We start from the raw sequence: 23,465 nt of genomic DNA on the forward strand, positions 1-23,465 counted from the left end.
ATAGGATAATTTGTAATAATGAAATATAAATAGTTGATGCCGACTTTGCTAAAAGTTATTCTCTATGATTGTTTATACATACACGTAGGAAGAAATGTTTTTGGGGGGATGGGATAATAATGAAAAAAACTGATAATTTGATCGAGAAGTTCCCTGAAACTTGGAATATTTTTTTTGGGGGGGGGAATCAGGCTCCCCCACCTTAGCAGAGTCTAAGTAAGTAATCGGATTAATGACGCTTCATGACTACTGAGGTCCCTGCGTCGGCCCTGCAGTGTTTTGCTACTGCAAAGTTTGGTCTGTGGGTCCCATATTACCAATCTAAGGTTAAACCCACTGCGCCACCACAGGACATAACCCGTCCTGGTGTCCAAGGTTAACAGGCTTGAAACACTAAACACTAAAAAATGGTAGTTGCCGTAGAAAAAGTGTGTTTAATGTCCTATTACTTGACTATCAATGGCATCAGGCCTGGCAGGAAAATTATCTCTTAATCTAAAAGAATAGCTGCCTGGCCACGAAAAGCATTACTTTTACTATTTTTTCAATTAAGAAAAAGAAAAGGAAATAGCAGAGCTTTTTTCAGTCCTGTTGTTATGTTAATTCTCTTTTTTTAAGATGGTATATGAAATGAAACTTATAAAATAAAACTGATAAAGCCATCCAAAGATATCTGAACATGTATCTCCAGTGTGAAATGCATCTTCCTTTTTAAAGTGTCCAATTTTAAGAAACGTTCTAATCATATACACTTATTGCATAGCAGTTGTGCTTGCCAGACGAACACTTTATCAGTTTGCTTAAACTTAGCATTACTAGCAGGCTTCCAGACCTGTGGACCCATATCCTTCAACTTCAAACTCAATCTCTGTTTTAATTCGTCGTGAATTAAATTGAAATTTGCTTTTTATTATTTTTTTTTAATTGAAAAAATATTTTGAAAAGATACAAATAAAAACACAAGGAAATAGGAAGATTTTCATGCTTAGAAGAAGTTTAGGTTATATCAAGTTTAGTTCCTTTTCTGTAGGGAAAAACAGCCAAAGGCATGTCGCAAATCGTATGTTTAACTGGAAACGTAAACGATTATGATATCGGTTTGAAAAGGTAATTTGAAACGATGTTATTTATATTAATCTTTAATATACTCGTCTTTTTCTTTTCGTCTCTCAAATTTAGATAGACGTGGTGAATTCAACATTTTAATTTTTAACTTGTGAGGGCAGAAGCAAAATGAAAAAAATTTATGTGACGAAAATTTTAGGAAAAAGCAAACTGAAAAAAAAATAATATTCAAATCCAAGAAAACGGTTAGGTTCTTTTAAGGGGAGGCAGGTAAAATTTACATTTACATAAAATGACAAAGTGTCAAGACAAAAAGTTTACATAAAATGACGGGTCCCAAAATCACCAAGGCTCAACGAGCTCTACAACCGGCGATCCAGTATCAGCACAACGCTAAAGCGCCTTACAATTTAATCTATCTGTTTTAGGCTGAACTATTGGTGATGATGCAGACGGAATTTAAATATAATTAGTTATGTAGACAAGGTGGCCTATTTAACTATAGAATAATAATTACTCAAGTGTTTTACCCCCTTATGGTTCTGTCTATTTTTGGGCTGGGGAGGGGGGTTTGTTACTTTATAAAGCTATTCTCGTGTGTATTTCTAATCGGTTACTGTTAGTGTTAAGCTGGTTGGGCTCTCGGTTGGACAGCCCCTCCCTGTGTCTCCCCCAAAGAAAACAGAAAAGCAAATTAAAATCGTAGGTTTTTGGCTCTTTAGTGGCTCAGAAAAGAAACATTTGATATTTTGAACCCCTTCTCCCTCCCATGAAATACTGGAGTCCTGTACAGTAGGCATACCTTTAGGGAGTACTTTAACATTGGTTATTAAAGGACAATAAAAACATAAGTATGTTTACTTTTGAAATCAAAAAATTGATTTTACAGTATTCATTTTTATCAATAGAAAATTTGCAAATAATTTTATTTTCAGTAAATCTTCCACTAATCACAGACTATAAGATGAAGCAAAACTTGAGCTTAAGCAAATAGTGGTAGTAATTATATCAATGTTGAGCGATCAGTAATTTTAATTGTAGTTGGTGGTATTTATATATGTATAACATTATCATTAGGAGTACATTATATCACCATTTAAATTGTACACAAATTACTACCCTTAAAATTGTTTTTTACTGTACGTGTTTTATTATAAGAAAAATATTTCTGGCTGTGTTTTATCAAGGCGTTCAACGACATAATTTTGATTTTTATTTATTTATTTTTTTGCGCCTCACTGAATTCAAATTGATAACGATTGTGAAATTTTAAATTTATCAACTATGACTTTATTTTTTTTTTTTTACGTTGTATGGCTTTATTTATCACAATTTTGGCTTTTTGTTTTGCACTAACTTGCCGTTTTTTTCTTTTTGCTTGGTGGTGTTCTACAGAGACGGCGAAAGGTAAGTGGCAACTTTTATTATTTTTGCTTGTTGTGTGTGCTTCCTTTTTCTTCAAGATTCTCTATTAGGCTAATAAAGTTAATCACTACCTATTAGAAACCCTTTAAATTGAAAATCTTTGCAAGATTCCGCTTCCGAAAATATCCAACATGCCTACCTTTCTGGTGTAGGAGAGTGGGGGGCTGGGCGCTCCATGATCTACCTCATGGCTTGAATGACAGACATTGAGATTTCCTCCGAATTTTGATTAAAAAAATCTCTATTCCTAATATAGTGCTAAAAAGCTGGCAGTTGGTAGAGTAGAGCACCGTTGCAGGGGTAGTGAGCCCACTTTTTTCTTTTTCGATCGTACAGATTAAGAAGTTTGCATGGTTTTGCTTCAAATACGGAACTATATAGTTATGTTTTACTAAAAGTTGGCAGGGAGATTGAAAGGTTGCTGTAAGGAATTCGGGCCCACTATGCCCCTCCTATCATGTAGATCTATTATCCTAGCATGGTTTGGGCTTAAACAAGGTGGATCACGCAAAGCACTGTGCTAAAAGCTGGCTCTGAGAGGGGTGCGTTTTCTGTTGGGGCCATTAGCTGAATTTGCTTCTAGACTCGCATGGATTGACATCTTGCTGGAATCCGCTTCAAACAAAGCGGAACACGCCTGTCTTTTTGCTAAATCTTTGACGATATGGGGGGTGGGGGTGGTAGTATTGAAAGGGTAACTTGCTCACGGTGTTGCTCAAATAACACAACTGAAAATTGATGTGAAACTTCGCTTTGAAGTCAGATCCAACATGCTTGCATTTTTGCAAAATTTGGTGGTAGGAGGGGTGGCGGTGCCGTTTTAGGTGCCACCTGCTCACTTTGATCCTCAAATCATAGAGACTGAAAATGCTTGCCCGGTCCTGTTTAACTCAAGATGTATTGTCTTAGCTTTTTTTCTAAAAAGCTGACGGGAAGACCGTAGAAGAAGGGGATGGAAATGCCATCGGTTGAATTTGTCTCTAATTATAATTATCTGAAATCCTGGTACACTAACAATTGAATTAAGGCTTGGAAGGGGATTTTTGGATATTGGGGAGGACTTTTCTTCTCAAATTGTACAGATCGAAAATGTCTCTATGATCCCTGTTCAAGCATAGTACAATATACTTACTTTGCCGCTGAAAAGTTGATGGCAGGATATTATAGAGATAAAGGGCCCATTATTATGTCTGTAACAATCTAAATTGAAAGTACTAGGATGATTCTGCTTCCAACAAGTTACTACCGGCCTTTCTTTCTGTGGAAACTTGTCAGTGGGAGATAAGTAGTCACAGTTTGAACTTTCTTCGTTTTCACACCGAATACGAACTTAGCTTGATTTTGATCGAAGCCACGACTTGGCTCGTTTTGTACCAAGTTGGGGCATAGCTTTTTTTTTGTATCGAAACAACAATAAGGTCATGTTTGCGTCCATGTTTATAATGAACCGGAACTTGACTAGTTTTCAAACATAGTCATCATCCATTACCCCTCAAAATTCTCCAAAATGGTAGTTTTCAGGAAAGAATGTTTTTTATTATTCTGTTTTTCTTATTATATTTTTTTATAAATAATTATTTTTTATTATTACAATTTTTTTATTATATGAGACAAACTGATGTAATGTTGATAGAAACAGTTGGGCTTGTCAGAAAACGATCCTTTTATGGATCTTTAAATTTTTCTGTTTAATTTTATAAAAAAAAATATTTCGGTGATGGGGCCAGGGAGGCATAACATATCTTAAGCACTGATTGATTTTAGTCTAACTTCAGTCTGAAATTCACACTTATTTGAACGAAGTTTTCCATTCGAAAGGAGAAGCGGCTGGAAAAAATATTAGTTTGGTTAAACACCATTACGCCAAACATTCTAGAAAGACAAGTGCTACTACATTTACCAAAATTAGTCATGATAGTTCAGTTTGTTCTCTTTGTAAAACTCCTTTTTTTCGTATCATCACTGGTAAACATAACTACCGTTCTTAAGTCGTGTCAAAGATACACAATCATTTGATGCTTTTTATAAAAAAAATTTCCAGTTTAAAAGGCTATTTCTTTTTCTGTCTTCTATATGGTCTTATGATTGTGTTCTTTATTCTCCAATTTTGTCTGTGCCTAGTAATCATTTGATTTAGGACTCTATTCGCTTAGGTGGTTATTTTGTTCTATATTTAAGTATCACTTTATGAATAACTATACTATATTATAACTATTCTATACTATAGAATAACCATTAGTATATGAATTACTATTATTATAAGAATATACTATAATAATAATAATAATGATAATAATAATTTATTTATACCCTCTATACATACATGCATGTACACAGAGGAGTATAGGAAATAGGTGAAACGAAAACTGAAAAATATAAAATAACACTTGTAACGAAAAGGACGACAACAAGTAACTCATAATACTCATAATAACTCATGAATTTGTAATAAATAGCTAATGATAGCTCATTAGTGCATAACACTAAAAACACTCATAAAACATAACGCATAAACACTGATAATACATAACGCATAAAATCTAACGCATAACGCATAAAATTATTAAATCTATGGTGACAAAACTATTTTCCCATTAAACAAGACTATTAAGGGGAAAATTTATTCTATTTTCATTCGGTCGTCTAACAAATCGGTCGTATTGTTGATCCGTTTTAAGAGTAATATCAAATATTACAAATTTTCGTGTATTATGTCTATTTTTGAACCATAGTGGAATTCCAAGAAAATATTTACAAAACCGGGAAAAGTACACGCGGATACGCTTTTTATCACTTTCACCTAAAAACTTCAAAAATGGAACAATGAAAAATACATGAGATGCAAATATTGAATTATCAATTATCAGTGTTTGTTTATCAATAGCAAGTTTTTTCAATACAGACGATAACATCAACTCCCGCGTAGCTTTAATTGACGGACCAAAAGGCAACCCAAAGGTAATTAATGGAATCTTTTATTAAAAATAGTCAGTGATCCCACCCTAACTGAATGATGTTGGAAATCCCTAGTACTATTTGCCACTAGGAATTCTGTTTTAGTAGGTTCAATCTCTAATCCTATCTCCCGTAGATGCGAGTGTAATATATTAATTGCATTCTGTATTAATACTAAATTATACGAAAATAACAAAATATCATCAGCATACGACAAGTGACTAATGTCGATACCATCAATCACATATGGGGATAGGTACCTTGTTGCTGTCCTAATTGCGTTATTAAATACAAAGGGCTAGGAACTGGTTCTTGTTTTACTCCACGAAGTAAAGAAATTCGGTCTGAAAGTCGTCCTCCCGAAAAAACAATCACAGATGAATTACCACACCAACCCGTTAAACACTAGCCTATAAATAGGTTCACTCCACTACGCAACAATGATAAAAAGCGTGGTTATGCAACATCATATCCTATATTATATTTTACATCCTATATTATATTTTAAGAACTAAAACAGAGAGAAAAAGAAACTGATAACTGAAAATTAAAGTAAAATGTTGTTTTGTCAAATTTTCAATAGGCCTAGTTAGAGACCTGTAAAGTATTCAAATTTCTAACACTTGGAAATCAGAAGAGGGATAACAGAGAATGTTGGCAATACCTTCCCAGAGTATGTTTTTGGCCCTGGATTCATAAGCCTACTGAAAGTTTCATTTACCTATGCTAACCCCTTTCCAAGATAACAAAAAGTGGCCAAACTAGAACTTTCAAGCGCTTTTGAAATATCAACTCGGCATACAAATAGTTGCTTTTTAAAATAAAAGTAAGGTCGGTAATTAGTATAAGGATATAATAATTAAATTACATATTTTTATTAATTAAAAGTAAAATATTAAGTCTTACTTGAAGAATTGTATTTAATTTCTAGAAATATTGTGTGGGCATTTTGAACCCCTAGACCACATCGAAAACCCAACTGACGGTCCTCCACATCACATTTTGATGATAAAAATGGGAGGAAAGTATTTTCAAATAATTTACTAATAACAGAACAGTGTTCTGTGTTCAGAACAAACTACTTTACCTTCTCCCATCAAAGAAGGGACATAGCGATTGGTTACTATTACTTAATATAATAACGTAAGATGCTCTAGTAATTTTTTAGTACCATACAGAAGGTGCTCTGGTAACAAACCATCTGGACCAGGGGCTTTCCCACATTTTAGTGATCTAACTTGAATCAAAACCGAAGATTGGGTTTGACCCAGAAAAATGCTTTTATAACAATTAACGATAACTCAATTCAGTTGAGTGGGTTGGAAGAAAATACTAAAGTAAAGTTTGCATACCATTTTTCTAGCTTGATTAGCTCTGATAAATCAGCTGATGACTGCGTTAATCTATTAAGCTCATTATAAAGTAACTTTGGACTATTCCTAATCTTGATTGATATATTTTTTGCGTGTTGTTTCTTCCATGTTATTACTAACTTTATATATCTCTTTTTTGTTGATTTAACTATGTGGAAAAGGGGATCATTTCTCGGTCGGTCACATTAATCCCAAATATGATACTATAGCCGATATTTCTGTTGTGCTTCACCTAACCCTGGTATAACAGACCCTCCTTTTTTTTGTGTATTTCTATGCACTCTAATAACAGGAACCGCAATGGAAGCCGCAACCTTCATGCTGAACTATTTCAGCATAATACATATCTATTTTCAACGAAAGAAATTTTTTAGACTGTGACAAGAGGTGAAAAGGAATTCTAATTCTACTGAGAATATCATATAGTACGCACTGATATAAGTTTACGTCTATCCTATCCCACATCTGTTTCTGAAACCATTTCGGACTACAATAAATATGACAAAAACCATTTAAAATAATAGACACTTCAAGGTGAGAATGGTCGCTAATACTTTTTTTTTAAACGATTCGAGATCTGAAATTATAAAGAACAAATTTGCCACAATACCTAAATTATGAACATAAGTATAATTTTTTCTGTCCGTTGCCACAGTTAGATCTTTCGGAGGTGATGATAATAAGATCTGGAATCACGGTAAACTAGGAATAGTGAGGTCAATGTTAAAATCGCCACAAAGCAAGATGGCTTTACCAGACGCTCGTATTTTATGGGAGACTTGCACATGCTTTAGCAAAACGTTCGTTAGATTTTTCGTTTCCGTAATTAGTAGGCATATAAACTGCAAAAATAACGGTGTGGCCTAGATCAACCGCAACAAAAGTATCATTGGTTTCGAGTAAAAACACACTTAAGGCTCTTATTTACTCCAATTGTAATGTCGCAAAAAAGAGGACATCCTGTGATTTTCGCAAGACGGGTGAAGAACTCTTCACCCGACTAACTAGTGCTCTACTACACAAAGTATTTCAAATGACTTGAATATTTCTGCTAAAATTATTATCTTGTCTCTTGCTCCATTTTTGTTCTGAAAATGTAGGTTTGCACAGTCAGGTTCGGTGCAAAGATCCATGCCTCCGGGGGCGGGGGGCATCGGCCTCAAGTTTGAGTGCTCGAAGCAACGCCAGTCATACGACTCTTCAACACGGCGCAGGAGAAGCTGTTACTTCTGTGATTTCCACCACAATTTGCGCATTTCACAGTGGAGGCTGAACATATATCGTCGCGGCTATTAACATGGGGCCCGGCATATTTGCCACATTTAAGTTCATTTATACATTCACATACAAAGTGATTAAATCCTTGGCATTTATTGCATAGCTTGGGTCGATTCAGTGAATTTGACATCCAGAAAAGCGAATAATCAATTTTGATGCGATATCGAGATCGATTTGAGATTTGAATGGAAGCTGCACGACTAAACTACCTCCAAAGCGCTTTGCTTGCACAACAGAGTTAAATAGACCTGTAATATTTCATAAAAGCCCTTGTAAATCCGTACAATTCCTAGATATTCCTTCTTTAGGACCTTAGCACTGATGCGTGAACCGGGTGATAGGGTACTTACCACTGATGAGTCAGAATCCTGATCTTTTATAAACATCAGTAGCCTATCTTCTGTTGGCTGTTGGTCCGTTGGTCGATTTTGTCTAAGCACCCTAAATTTGAAATAAATTCGCGCTGCTTAGCGGAGCTGGAAGACTGCATACTAGCAGGCAAATTACTAAAAAATGACAGGAACTGTAAGCATTTTCTGGCTTAGGAAGGAACGGCCACAAACGGTTCTGTGCTAATAGACTCTTGTTTCTCAACGAGGAAATTTAACATTCGAACAGAGTCATTTAATCTTGATGCCGCAATAGTATTTCGTTCGCTCGGGAAAACCGGAACATCTGACTGGTCCATAATCGCAAATCGTGGAACAGGATCATCTTTCGAGATTCGGTGTGATAGCATAAAAGCCGCACTTGGGTTTGATCTCCGGCGCATCTCAAGAATATCCACTTTAAAATATATCACAACAGATTTCCATTGTCTCTTTAAATGCATCTTTTCCGAAAAATTTCACTGCTAGTTTAATAACAACATCCTTATCTGCCTTGTTAATAATTTGTCTCTGTAGAAAGTTCAAAATGGACAAGTATACACTAAGTCCACTTTGCAGGGCATGAAAACATACTTCCCCATGATCTAAATGCTATTCAAAAATCATAGTCCGTATTCGATCAAGCCGTCCGTAAGTTATAATGTTTTGTTATAAGAAAATTTTGTAATATTTCGTAATTTTCTTACTTTTAGCAGTTTCGTCTATTGTGCAAACCAATTGAATGCGAAGTATAATCCAGCTTACGTCCTCATAGTTCAAAGGCTGAATGAAAAACCGAATAACTATGTAAAACTGAATGAAAACCTGAAACTGAATAAAGCCTGAATATATGAATTATAACTGTATTTGTTCTATATTAAAGTATTATGCATTTCCAATTTTTTTTTCTACGTTCTTTTCCTGTCTTAAGAAAGATAATTTATCCATAAACAACCACTCGTAAAAGCCTATAATATTACATTACAAGAGATTAGACAAAAACACTAACCCCGCGAAATGTTCCTGGCCTGGGAATTGGGGGGGGGGACTCTATTTAAACGCTAGCTAAAAAAATTGAGATGAGAAAAACTAAGGCCAGTATTTTTCACAGTCTTTTTAAAGGTGTCAATCAAGTAACATTTTTGAGCAATTCTTGTGAGAAACTCAATACGGCTTGACACGCAATCAAGAGGTTGAAATTTGACCTTATGGACATAGTAAAAGCATTATTTGTGCTAAAAATATGATAATTTGATTGGCCAAAGACCAGATATGGAGCACCATTAAAGTTTTTAGAAATATTACTATGGAACTGAAAAAAAAATGAAGATTCACTTACACAAATGTAAAGTAAAAATGTATTGGGGTCAGTTGGGGGGCGGGACGAGTACCCCCATATTTTTTTTACTCCGATAAATTTTGAAAAATGCTTCTTTTTTGCAATTTCATTGCAAAAGGCCTATTTTGGTATTTTTATTGAAAGGCTGAAAAAACGCAAAATCTCCCTCCTTGGGACAAAAAATGCCCCTTACTCCTTAGTTTTCGTGAATGGACGCCACCGACATAATGATTATTGAATGTTTTATTAGAATAATTTTTTAGTTTGATTTCAGATAACGAAGGAAAGATTCGAGACACGCGTGAGAAAAAAAAAGAATCTACGTAGAAATATTTTTAGGACAAAACAGTTAGTGTCAATCTACAGCTCTACTCTGTTGAATAAATAAATTGGAATAAAAAAAATGGAAATTCATCTTTTAATGAAAAGAAATCTCCATAAGTAATTGTGCAGCTCTTTGTAGTAGCAGGTGACAAACTAAAAATGAAGTTTTTAGTGGGATCAACCCTGGAGATCCACAAATTGTCAACAAATAAAGTTTTGATGACCAAAAGCGCTGTGAAATTTAAGTAACTAATTTATTTATTTATTTTCATGGTTCAACGTGGCAATACTGACAAAAAACCAGATCTAAAAGGTTGACACACTTGAAATAACCAAAAGTAAAATCTTAAAACAATGGGTTTCAGTTATTAAAAGGCCTAAAATGAGTCCAGAAGCCGAAAATCTTTTTAAGACCTTCATTCTTCAAGTCATTAGCAAAAGTAACAATGGTATCTAAAAGAATATGAACTATTCTTACCATTATGACCTTGAAAAGATGTACAATTGCACACATGCCAAGCAATCACAGATTTCTTTTTTCTGCTGGTAAGAGAACGTCATTTACAAATAAATAATTACTTCAACTCCTTTGTTGATAGAAGAGACGATATGGAGTCCATATCTATTTTCGTCCATTTTAGTCCATAGTCTATTTTAGTATGGAGTGAATCAATTTTTTATGTTAAAACTCAAACAAATCAATTTTTAAAAACGGTGTCAAATCATTATTTCAAAATTCAGGTTTTTTCCAGAAAGAGAGCTGATTTTGTTTTTCTTTATTGCCTACTTGTCATGGTTGGTGGTACTTTTTAAATTCTTTTTTTTTTTTTAATGGTTTCATATTGTTATTGCAAAATAAATGTCCTTTTTCAGAAAGAAAGTTAATTTTGTGTTTCTTTTAGTGCCTATTTATCAAGGTTAGCGGCACTTGAATCGACTTGGATCGTTGGTAATACGAACCTTCAAATGAGAAATCATCCTGGCTGGCTACAAGTATATCTTCAGGCTACTAAATTGTTAGATTTAGCTCTATGTCTGCCTTCAGAACAACTTCCCCAGTTCCAACTGTAAGTTGTATATTCAAAAGTCTTGGTTCTGTAGATCCGAAATTCATAGGAATTGCTTTTTTTTGCAGTATGAGTAGCAAAGAACCTAACCGGCTAGTCCATTATTTAAAATAGTCTTTATTCATGTCATCAGCTTTACAACGTAAGAAGAGTGTTTAGAACAAATAAATTTTTGTTTTAAAAATAAATAATTGTTGCTTATTTTCATTATTCATCAATATAAATAAATGTACAATATAAAATGGAGGTATACTAGTAAAACTTGCGTCTTGTGCAGCCATCCCTAGTCGACAAAACAAAAAAACAAAAATTAATCTCCCTAAAGCGATATTGAAGAAAAAAAAAATCAAAACCCAGTTCCATATTAAAAAGGGTAATAAAGTAATACTATAAAGAAAGCCCCCTTGTTGGAGGAAGAATATGATGAATCCAAAACTCAGACCTTGTAGACCTCGTAACCTATTGGTTCTTTTTTTTATGTCGCCGTTTTATAGGTTTGTAATTTAAAATTGTTCTTGTAATATGAATCGTTGAAAAACCTAATTGGCGTTTTCCTTTCGTTTTTTTTTTCTTAGTTCTTTTTCTAAAACAGCGTTATCAGCTTTATAATGTAATAAAAAGCGTAGATCAAATAATGTTTTGTTCTTTATATAAATAATAGTTTGTTTTTTTTTTCAAAGAGAGAGAATGTGTAGTGAAAAAAAAGGGATACACAAAACTTATTGTTGTCATTAAGTCTTGTGCGGCTGTCCTAAAATATTAAATCAACAAGTCGTGGTAAAGAACTGTAAGTAAGAAGCGATGCTACTCAATAGTAACCGAAACTCTAAAAAACAGAGTGATAATAATAGGCACATCAAAATAAGGAGATATTGATGTTAATTCAAAATATACAAAATTCATCAAGTTTAATGTTACCCATCAAAAGCTACGAGCCAGAAATTTTGTAAAATTTTTTTTGAAAAAGGGGGAAACACCCCCAAAAATCAAGTTATGTTAATGGAAATCATGTCATAGACTCAGCTCATCAGAGAACCATACTGTAGAAATTATAAGCTCCTATATACAAAAATGTGAAATTTTGTATTTTTTTTTGCCAAAAGAAAGATCATGGATGTTTGTTGGATTCTTTGTTGTATTTTTTTTCTCCTGGGGTAATCGTATTAAACCAGTGATCCTAGAAGGTCGGGAGAGAACTTATTTGATCGGAATTAAAAGTTCTAGCACCGGTTTTAAGGGACCAAAATATTGAAGTGCAACTAGCCCCCTCCCGCGCCCCTTTCTTCCCCAAAGTCACCAGAATAATATTTTGAGCTAGCCCTTTTGTTCAACATAGTCAAAAGATATAATAACCATGGGTTTGAGGATGACTTGACTACTCAGTCTCTGGGGCTAGGGCTGCAGGCTATGAACTTTCCCCACTGTTTACATATAGTATTTTATTTATTTATTTATTTATTTGAAAACCCGTCAATCATACGAAATGAAAAAGACGTAGCACGAACACATAAATATAAGAAAATAAATAAGAACATATCAGAAGAGACATAACTAGAAAGAGACTCAACTAATAAAAGGGCAGACAAAATAGCACTAAAATGAATAAAACGAAAACAGATCTATTGTAAAAGGAGATTATACCAATCGTGATCTACTACTTTAATATTGTGTCTTTTGATTAAATTTTCAACTGCAACATGAGGGTCGGTTATGTGATATTTTCTAATGAAGATTGAGTTTCTGTACCAGGGAGGAAAACGTAGGAGGTATTTAGCAAAACGGAAGAAAAGCGCACGGATTTTAGACAGTTCAGCCTTCGAGAATAGTTTCCAAAATGGTGCCAGGCACAGAATATGAGGTAAAACAGTAGCGTTGTATAGGCTGGCAAGGAGGGGGCGGCTAAAACGGAATTTAGCAGAGACTATGGAAGCATACGAGCCGGAGATTCGTCGATTGAGGTGTTTGATCAGTAGAAGACGTGTATGCCTTAGAGACGAGCCAATAGGGACTCCGAGGTAATTTATGTGGTCAGCAGTATTCACGAGATTTTCACCAAAAAGCAGTGAAGGCACGTGTGGTGTTTTTTGCCAATTGAAGAGAACTACCTCGGTTTTCTCAGTGTTAAAACTGCGGCCAAGTTTTAGATATTCGGTTTTAAGCGTTTCAAAAATGTCAGAAGCTTTTTGCAATGTTCTACTTAAGTTCAAGACGTCGTCGGCGTAGCATACTAAGGAGGTGTCTATAGAGGAAAGAATGCATGAGGTTGGGCATTTATCTTGTGCTTGAAGAACATAATTATTGAACAAATAAGGGGAGGAGACAGCTCCCTGGTGGGTACCTTTCAAAACGGGGATCAATTTTTCATGAGGCCAGGGAGGCAAATTTTTGTCGGGAGGAAGCTTTAGGCGAATGGACAGCCTCGAGTACATATCACGTAGGGATCGAACTATGCAGGGATTCAGACCCCGTTGTGAAGCTTTTAGTAACATTGCAGCGTGTATGAGTTAATCGAATGCACGGCTGATGTCATGACTAGCTAAGGCTTTGCTCTCTCCAGAAAAATGCGCATCGAGTAGCACACTCACTACAGCCGTCAAGGCATCGGCACAACCAGTGTGGCAGGGTGTAGTATTTAGTTTCCAGTTCATGAAGCTCATGAATAGAATCTCGAATAGTTTACATAAGGATGTGGCGACTGTAATGGGGCGGAAAGACGAGCATTTGATGTCATTTTTCCCTTTCTTCGGAATGGGGGTAAGATCCCCTACGCAGAAGGAGGAGGGAACAACACCTTGCGTGAAGATCATCTGCATAAAAAGCAAAAGATGCATAGCGAGAACCGAACCACCATGTTTAATATGGATAGCGCTAACACGGTCGATTCCGCAAGAAGACTTATTTTACAACCGACGAATTGCTTGAATAACCGACTCTAAACTGACAACAAAATCACCCTGCGGAAGCTTATCAAGGAACTCATCCAATTCTCTCTCGTACATGTCTTCAAGCTGGGGGTTAGGAGCAGCAAATTCACTCGCATAATAAGAATACCAGTCCTCGACAGGGATTTCAGACGGCAACAACAGAGGGGTAGGCTTTGCCAAAGAGACAGACTTGAAAAGAAAATTTCGTTCCTGTTTTGCACGGGCGGAATAAATCAACGAGAGATTTGCTGTGGAGGGAGAGCTCCTTCGAGAATCTACGCTTCGTAGTCAGTCTGATGCTATTAATGATACCAAATCTTGGAGGCCCACAGTCTTTCCATACCGAAAACCAGAATTTTGCTCGATGACAAGCGTCTACCAGCGAATGGCTTTTCCTCCTCGACACCCCGCTCCTTGCGCTAAAGTTTGACTCTTTCTCGCAACTCTACTTTTTAAAGCAATAAAAAACTTTAGCGTAAAGAGCGGGGTGTCGAGGAGGAAAAGCCCCTTTCATATAAGGAGTAATTTCTGTTCGTTTTAAATTTAATGTCGCTCCTTACTTTCATTTCAAAAAACTTGTTTTTTTTTATTTAATTTAATTCACAAAGGGCTATTGAAGAAAAAAAATCGCCACTTGAAAACCTGTTTCATAAGACAAAAAGGATAATAAATCATGCTCACCAAATCAGTGGTAATCAGATCAGTAACCGGCGAAAACTCGATCCTTAAGCCTTTTGAGTACTTCTACAAGGAAGGGACCCCCCGAGGAAGGACAAAAACAGCGAGTCAAAAATGCAGACTTGATAGACCTTGTAACCTATTTGCTGTTTTTTTTTTCTATGGTTGAGATTTTCTTCTAATATGATCAGTAAGTAAGCCTAATTAACTTCCTCATTTTTGCTAAATAGTTCTAATTGACGTATATAGCTTTAAAATGTCAAAAAAGTATAGACTATTATTCTACAAAAATTAATAATTTTTGGTTCAGTTTCTTATGCTGTAATTATTTTACTTGCTGCTGGCATTTGAAATTTATCTTGATTACTATTAGGATGGTCACTTGATATGTCCTACCTAATTTGAACTTGAAAAGGTTATATGCTATTCATCGCTTTCCCTTGCTTTTCTTTATCGGAATTAGTTCATCTGGCAAGCGAATGGCTTATACTATCATTGATGTTTGCGGTAGAGGAGATACGTATGAAGTGTCTTAGCTATTTTACGCTTATAGTTAGCCCTTAGGGCTATCTAGGGTCCCGTGCATTTGCTTCAGGGTCGTTGACCCAAGAAATGACTCTTATACGAAAAAGAGTTCTTAAAAAAATATTTGAAACGTTAATTTTTGTTAATTTGTCAGTTGGTGAAGATTAAAACAAAAATTTAACGTTAATTTTAATTTAAGGGGTGAAGGTATCCAGAGCCTGGGCCCACTTCCCCCGTAATATCCCATCTAGTATTTTATTCTACAGTTTTCATAGCAATCATATTTCAATCATAGCATGCCCTTTGTTCAACTCTAGATTTCTGTAAAAATTCCGTACGTTGCGTCTGTTTCTGTACTCGTACTTTTCGCATAGGAAGATGTGCGCCCTAAAATTTTGTCGAAGAACGTGGCTCTTTGAAACTTCGAGCATTTGACCCCCTTTGCTACTGATAGGACCTCAATGTACGTGATTATGCTTCTCATAGGTGATTGGAGACGGATAGCAGTTTGACAGTGGAGAAATGTTTTTAATTTACTTTTACATTTTGAATTTTTATTCCTAGATTCCTCATTTTCTAATTTAAATTCGATATCTAATGCTCAAGCTCTGTTAGCAGTACTTTTCTCACGATATGAAATACAAGCAAATGTGTAAATGAATTATTTTTATGTTTTTTTTCTTATTTTAATTGTTTTGTTTTCTGTCTTTGCTCAGATACCGTTGGGCCTTTGTTGGCACTGGTGATTGTATCCCCCAGAATGGGCCGATTGATTCTGAATATGTGCCACATGCTCGTCGGATTGCCAAGTCTATGCGCTCTAAGGTAACATTTATTTATTTGTTGAAATACGCCTAAAGTTTTCTTTACTCATCCAACTTCATCTGAAATTTTTTTTTAAGCATAGGAAGTAACCCCTTTATGGGGTCGTGCCGCTTGTTTCTATGATTCTATTATAATTCTTAATAAAATAGCAACAATTCTGTTTGTAGTGAAAGAAGAACATTGGAAGACAGAGATGAGATAAGATATTTATTTTAAAAAAAAACAAAAAAAAACTGTATCTCAAGCCCAGAAAGGGCCGAATTTGGTCTTCAGAATCGAAAATGTATCAAAAATACTTTATTTTTATGTAAGGTTTTTTGGATAATAGCCTTTGCTTTTTTTCTATTTTAATCAGATTTTTAATTATTATTCTATTGTTATCAGTTTAAATCATAAAGAAAATTCAAGAAAAGGACAAAGGTTTACAGCACCAAGAATGTACATGAATTAGGCCGTACCCTAACCTAATAAACAAATTACCGAAACAATTACCTAAGAAACAAAAATAACCAAAAACCAGCACGACCTCCATAGATTTGCCGAAGATAGGTTTAGTAGTGATTCATAAGCCTGAAATAAAACGGAACAATATATAAACAGTTGTTTTTCCTCACAAAGTAAAAAACAAAAAAATATTTGAAATAATTTTAACAAGTAAATAAAAATTTTAAAAATAAATTTTAACAATTTTAACAAATATTGAAATAATTTTAACAAGTAGAGTGTATCAAAAATACTTGGTTGGCTACATAGGTATCGGTACCTCGGATCTCTTTCCCATGTCTTGTTCATGTCTGCTGTAAAAAAAAGATAGTCTAATTACTTAATAATATACTGTCAGAAAAATATAAATTTTATTATGGAATTTTAAGATGTTATCATCCTCTTCCAACAATATTAAGCAATGCCTCTTATATTCGGGTCTGAATGCTATCCACCTGCCCAAACTGGTAGTAACTCACCCGATATTTGAATGATTTTATTATAAAATGACAGTGGGAACAGTTTTTATATTTTTGTGAACGGAGGGAACGAAAGGGGGAAGACTTTTATTTGTTTTTGTTTGTTTTTCTTCTCTAAAAAGGTAAAAAAAAACTTAGAGGTATAATGGTAAAAGTTAATAATCCAACAATTATGAGTAGCTACCCTGGCATTGAATTATTATTTTTTTTAAAGAAGAAATAACCTACTTCATATCCTGAAAACATTTTGTATTTTGATCTGTTCTGCAGTTTGATGAGTTCTTCTATTTGATCTCTATTATTTTCACCTCATGGTCAAAACTATTTGATCTTATTATGTGGTTCATTACCTTAAGAAAACAAACTTCAAAACAGATTTTTCACGTCTTCTTATTGCACGGATGGGACAATGTAGAGTTTTCTGTCAACAACACAGGGATTTCTTCCGCTATCGAAGGTGCGCGTTGATCAGAGGCTGTGGAAAGGAGGGGGACAATAACGTATGTTATGATACTTAACCGTCCTGTAACCCGAGGGGTCCTTAAAGCCAACTGTTTGATGAAGCTTAGAATTAATAAGGAGGAACTCCTTTATATTTTAATAGAATAATAGAGATTCTATTCGTGGGTATATGATTAATTGCCGTTTTAAAGATATTAGAATAAATGTTTTTTCACGTGAAATACCATGTCAAGATTAAAGTCAGGAATAGTATATTTTTGATAAAATAGCGAAAATTCTATTTACAGATTACATGAATGATATTTTAAAGTCTTAAGAATATTCGAAGGAAAATGTATTTTCCGTAACATTTTCATAACATTGCTGCACTGCTATATTCTTGTGTTTTTTTCTGTCATTTACTATACTAAGATTAAAGTTAGCAAAGAGCACTGAATATGGAGCGTGTCACTCATCCATTTTCATTAGTTTCAAATTATTTTTAAACCCTTTAGATGGAACACACCCATATAACACTTTGTGACTAGGCTGACAGTATTTGAAAATATCGTTTATCATTTTTTTTTTAAAGAGGATATTAGATCTCCTTAATGTTCAAGGTTTGTAAAATATAGCCCAACAGATAAGAGTCTCCACTGAAGTTTTACTCTCCGTTGGTCCTTTACGTGAAGTCTGTTATTCTCCGTTGGTATAGCAAAGAAAAGCTTCAGAAAGATTAGTTGAGTTGCTATTTTTTCACCAAAATACTCAGAAAATCAAGCTAACGACTTGTATAAAATCCCCCCCCCCCTTCGGAATTCCCCTCTAAGAAGTGCCAGAAAACCACCCCTAATGGTGGAAAGGAGGCAGATATAATTTATAAGCTTTTTACTATTTATGGACTGTTTTAGCTGTTTCTAGTCAAACTGAGCAGGACAAATCCGAAAAGCGCAGTCATAATTGATATATAGTTCACCAGGGCGTTATTTCCAAGATGAAGGGGCTGGGAAGGAGTTGAAGTGTTATCAAAGGCCATTGAACAGTTCTTAAATACCAAATTTGCTTTAGTTAGTTCAAATATTGGTTTAGAAACATGTTTTTCAAGCGAAAGCAACGTAGCTCAGAAATATGAGGTTTTTACTCGATTCCAACAACACAATTTTCGTTGGCAACCGTTCCACTCTAACTTTATTGCTAGTGAGGAAGAAATTATTTTTCAATTTATTATTTTAAAAAAATCCATAATATCTCTTGAGTGTAGGGCTTAGATTTTTTTCCTTTTGACATTTTTGGCAATTCGACCTCTAGACTGGACTAGCCGCAACTTTACCATTTTTGCACTGAATCAAAACATATTTCTTCGGAGTTGTCGCCTATTGTTTAAAATGAGACACCTATTTTCTATACGCTAATATGTTAGTGTTTCGTGTTTCTTTTTGTTTTTCTTTAAAATAATACAGAAATAAAAATGATCTATACTTCGCTATAGAAGAAAAAGTTCCAAGTCTTTGGCTTGCTTTTATCATTTCCTTATGTATAATTTTGTTTAGTTCTTATCGGAGATTCTTTTCTAGGTCAAGGAAGATGTGACGATATCCGCTGAACCCGGATCGCCTATACTTCATAGTCACAGCATAAAGACATTATTGGATCTATACCCCTTTTACAAGTTAGTCAGCCAACCAGAATTTCTCAAGTTAAACCTTATGCACTCAACTGGGGATAATGCCTCCATCAGTAAATCGCTTCTTATTGACTTTATTGAATATATCGAATAGGCCTTTAGTTTGATGTTTCTGAGTGCATTTCAGCGTCGCAAGGAATGCGGAACTGACTGGCTTTTTCGGGGTGTTATATGCTACAGATAATAACTAATATGCGCTTCCACAGGTAAAAACGCAAGGAAGCGATCTTTTAACCCTGTCTCCTGGGAGATCTCGATATTTTTTTCATTTTTCCTATATTTTTATTGTATAATCTTCCTTTTTTTATTTTAAAGTGCTTCCCCTGTCCTTCCGAATAGATTATTTCTTATATGCCTGAAGGCACATAATCGTTTGAGCAATCCTAACAACTAGTAATAAAATTAGAGCGGAAAGGTTGCCAATAAAAATTGTGTCGTTGAAATCAAGTGAAAACCTCACATCTCTGAGCTACATTGCTTTGGCTTGAAACCAACGGTGTCAACTGTGCCATCTCTACTTTCTCCAGGGTTACGAAGTAGACGTGATCATACCAGCTACCCAACTGTTTCATTGTGGTAACTCCCAATAGTTAAGCAAAATTTATAAGATTGCAAGGTGGTGCTAGTATCGAAAATAGGGTTACTCTTCTATCTAAAGTTAATACCAACTATAACTATCTGCGTTCGTTTCAAACATTTCATTTCGTTTCGATCATTAATTGAAATGAAATAGAAATGCAACAACGCATAATACCTTTAATTAAGATAGTGAACGTTGAGAAAAAAATATGTTTTACATATATACTAATCAAAGTTTGAGTATTTCGACTTTCGAGTCGTGAGCCTTTATTTAACGCGAAAAAAGAAAACTAGATTAAACGTTTAGCACAAACTAGAAAATAACGTAAAGTATTAGAAAAAACACACGCTATACAAAAAAGCAAAAGAATAATCACGATTGGCAGAGGAGGGGGGGGCATGGTTTTTCTTAAATTTTCTTTTTATGTAAGACACCAAAAACAAAATTTTTGAATCTAGGGGAGTTTTTTTTAAAAAAAAAGTAAGTTTTGTTTATTTAGATTTGGTTCGATTAAAATAGAGAAATGAAATTCTCCAAATTATAGGTAGGGAAATTATCCCCCTCCCTTTAATTGGTGCCTCTTTCACCTACGATAAACGACATAACTCAGTAGATACTGAAATTTAGCATGAGATTTGCCAATTTTGTTGAGGAAAATTATCATTTCTTATTTAGAATCTAATTTATAAAATTTATTTGCAAAATTTCAGGAGCTTCCCATTTTGTCTAGTGTAGTCTCAAAATAAAAGCTTTTAATATATCATTTTTGTTATTTTGTGGCCACAACTTGCAGATATTGGAGGAACAAAGAAAACAAATATCACTATTGACAATGAGGAGGTAGGTGGGGAAAAAGAAAGCAAGAAAATAATTGAAACTGGTGAAGAATGAAATTCTTTTTTAATAAAAAAAAGGGTAACTTTTTTTTTTCATATACCTCTTGGTCAAACCAACGGAGGATGTTAAAATCAGTTTTTTGTTCCTTCTGAAAAGCAGGGACGTTATATGCCATGAGCCAGGAGGGCAAATGCCCCCCCCCCTAGCTGAAATTTAGTTTCTTCAATGATATTGTTGAAACTAAAATAAGCTTGCACAATCGAAGCATCCACAGAAACGGGTCAATTTTCTTTATTACATCTTTACCTTTATGGTACTATATGACTCATTTTTCAGTTTTCACTGTTATTTTCCCTTGATTTGGGAAACCTGGCTCCATCCCCCCCCCCCCGGGATTTAGACGAAATTACGCCACTGCCGAAAAGCTGGAATTTTCTTCTGTGTGAGATGCGCATGCATTGACCTTGATTAACTTTTTCTTGCTCGACTTAAAGCAATGCTCTCATTATTGTCTGTCGCGTACGCACCTCATAACAATGTTAGATCCAGTTGTTTAGTTATTTCATATCTACAAAAAAAGTTTTAAATTATAAGCAAAATTAAGAATAAAGTAATTGTTGAAGAAAATGAATGTTGTTATTTCCGCTAAGACTAATTTACTCAAATTTATTTTCGTTTTTTGTGAAGTTTCTGCGGCACTTGTAAAATGCCATTTATTATTTTGGTTATGAAGAACTGACAAAAATTTTTCTTCTTGTTAATGAAATAGATACTATTAATATAATGTTTACATATAACAACAATCAATAATAACAACTCATTGTGCGGAAAGCCGGCTGAGGCCAACACGGTAGCGCAATGCCGCGCCAGGTTCTTAGCTATATTCACCTCAAGGATCGCCATGTCTTTCGTGAATTGCGAGAGACGGTTTTAATGTACAGGTCGATCTGATGCTCTGCTCTATCTGATCTTGTCACTTAACATTCGTGTTTAATCGCGTTAGGTCAAAGCTGGGTTTGTGTTTTTCAGTTACATACTTATTTGATCAATCTTGCTTGTTGAGTTTTTGATGATATTTTTATGTTTTTAAAGTACTGTTTTATTCTGGTTGTTTATCGGGTTTAGGAGTTATAAGTTTTATCTCTTTCGATCGGCTTTTGTAAATTTTGTTGAAAATAAACTAGTTTCTATATGTATTTGACTTTAAATTCTATATATTATAGATTTGTTCTTCAATTTTTGTTTACTTTCTTCCCAGGAGGTGGGAAATCCGCGTAGAGTCCGCATTTTTTCTTGATACAGGTTTGATACAGACCAACATCAACTTCGAAAGAATATAATAAAAGAACATACTCAGATTATTGCCACGTCGCCCCTAGGGAATTTATGGTATCCATTGTGCTTTTCTAAACTCTGCTACTGCTACTACTAACAAATCACTGCAGCACCAAGGCGCCAGATTCCAACACAGCTACGCACGCTCATCCTTCTTCATCCCAATTTGTTCAAAGTCTCCCTCTTTACACTCTTCCAAGAAGTTCCCATTTTTCTTAAATCTTTCCTTACGACATTTCTCTTACCCCATTTGGGGATGACCTACTTTTCGCTTGGCCGTAGACAGTAGGCCGACAATCTTTGGCAATCTGTCGTCCTTCATCCGCTGATTGTGTTCTAGCCATCTCATTTTCTCTCATTATAGCGCTATAAAGCGGGATTGAACACCATTTTTTGTACAGTTTACTGTTTGAGATACGGTCAGTCAGTCTGGTACCCAAAACATTCCGTAGACAATTTCTGTCTAAAACATCTTGCAAATCTTTCTCCGCCTTTCGGAGCTCCCACACTATATAATCATACTTGACCCCTGTAGCTTCGAATAATCTTATCTTGGTTCATAGACTTATCTTCATGGTCTTCCAAATGTTTTTTCTACTGTGAAAAAACACCCTGGTTCTTGGCTATTCTATTTATAGAATCTTTACTGCAAACCGTCTTTACTTATAATGCTACCTATATAAGTTAAGCTGTTCACTTGATGAATCTTCTCGCTACCCAACATCACATCTTCACCTTCACTTATTCCTAGTCTTAGCGACTTATTCTTCTTGACATTAATTTTTAAGCCTACTCTAGCACCCTGAAGTCACAAAACCTTTGAAAGTTCATTCATTGTTCTCTCACTTTCATCTAGGATGCTTAAATCATCGGCATAATCTAAGTCCAAGAAAGTCTTACTTCCCAATTTTATTCCGTGTTCTCCCATTGCCTTTCCTGTGCTCCTTAAGACAAAGTCCATTAAAATGATCCTTATTATATGATGTATCACAACCCTACTTTACTCCTGTTCTAACACAAAACCAGCTACTAACCGTTATTCTCGTACATAGCAACAACACTTTTAATGTATTTACCCGATATGCGATACAAGTATTGGACCTTGCTGATGTTCTTCTATCAGCTAAATTGAACCCTTGCTTATAATCTATGAAACTGAAAACTAAAGGTGTTTGATGACTCATGCACTCCCCTTCCTAAAACCATGCTTTTCTTTTCTTAAAACTTTATCTACAGCATCTCTAAGTCTAACAAGTATCATCATACTAAGTAATTTGCTTCCTACAGAAACCAGGCTAATACCTCTATAATTACAACACTCTTATCTCCTTTCTTATAAAGGGGTTTAATTAGTTTTCCTAAGATGACTAAGTATTTCCCCTTTTTCAAAAATCATATTCATAGTCTTAGTAACTTATCTCTAGCCTCAAAACTTCGGAGGATCAAATTTCGGTGTTTTATTTTATTTTTTATTTATTAT

At 34.8% G+C, this 23,465-nt stretch overlaps 1 protein-coding gene across 3 annotated transcripts in view; it reads left to right on the top strand.

The window, feature by feature from the left end:
* Window positions 1-21,846, top strand: part of LOC136037098 (protein dopey-1-like) — a 109,813-nt gene extending 87,967 nt beyond the window's left edge. The window contains exons 20-23 of one of the 3 annotated variants that reach the window (XM_065719556.1): window positions 2,461-2,472; window positions 11,030-11,194; window positions 16,038-16,146; window positions 19,124-21,846. In XM_065719556.1, the coding sequence (XP_065575628.1) occupies window positions 2,461-2,472; window positions 11,030-11,194; window positions 16,038-16,146; window positions 19,124-19,327 (490 nt within the window). In that variant the 3' untranslated portion in view covers window positions 19,328-21,846. Of the gene's footprint in view, window positions 1-2,460; window positions 2,473-9,177; window positions 10,150-11,029; window positions 11,195-16,037; window positions 16,147-19,123 lie in introns of those variants that run through there. The other 2 variants (XM_065719565.1, XM_065719575.1) reach the window with 2 other exon arrangements.
* Window positions 21,847-23,465: the final 1,619 nt, after the last annotated feature.

This window comes from Artemia franciscana, chromosome 2 (genome assembly GCF_032884065.1).
Source record: "Artemia franciscana chromosome 2, ASM3288406v1, whole genome shotgun sequence".
In the NCBI taxonomy this organism is placed as follows: domain Eukaryota; kingdom Metazoa; phylum Arthropoda; class Branchiopoda; order Anostraca; family Artemiidae; genus Artemia; species Artemia franciscana.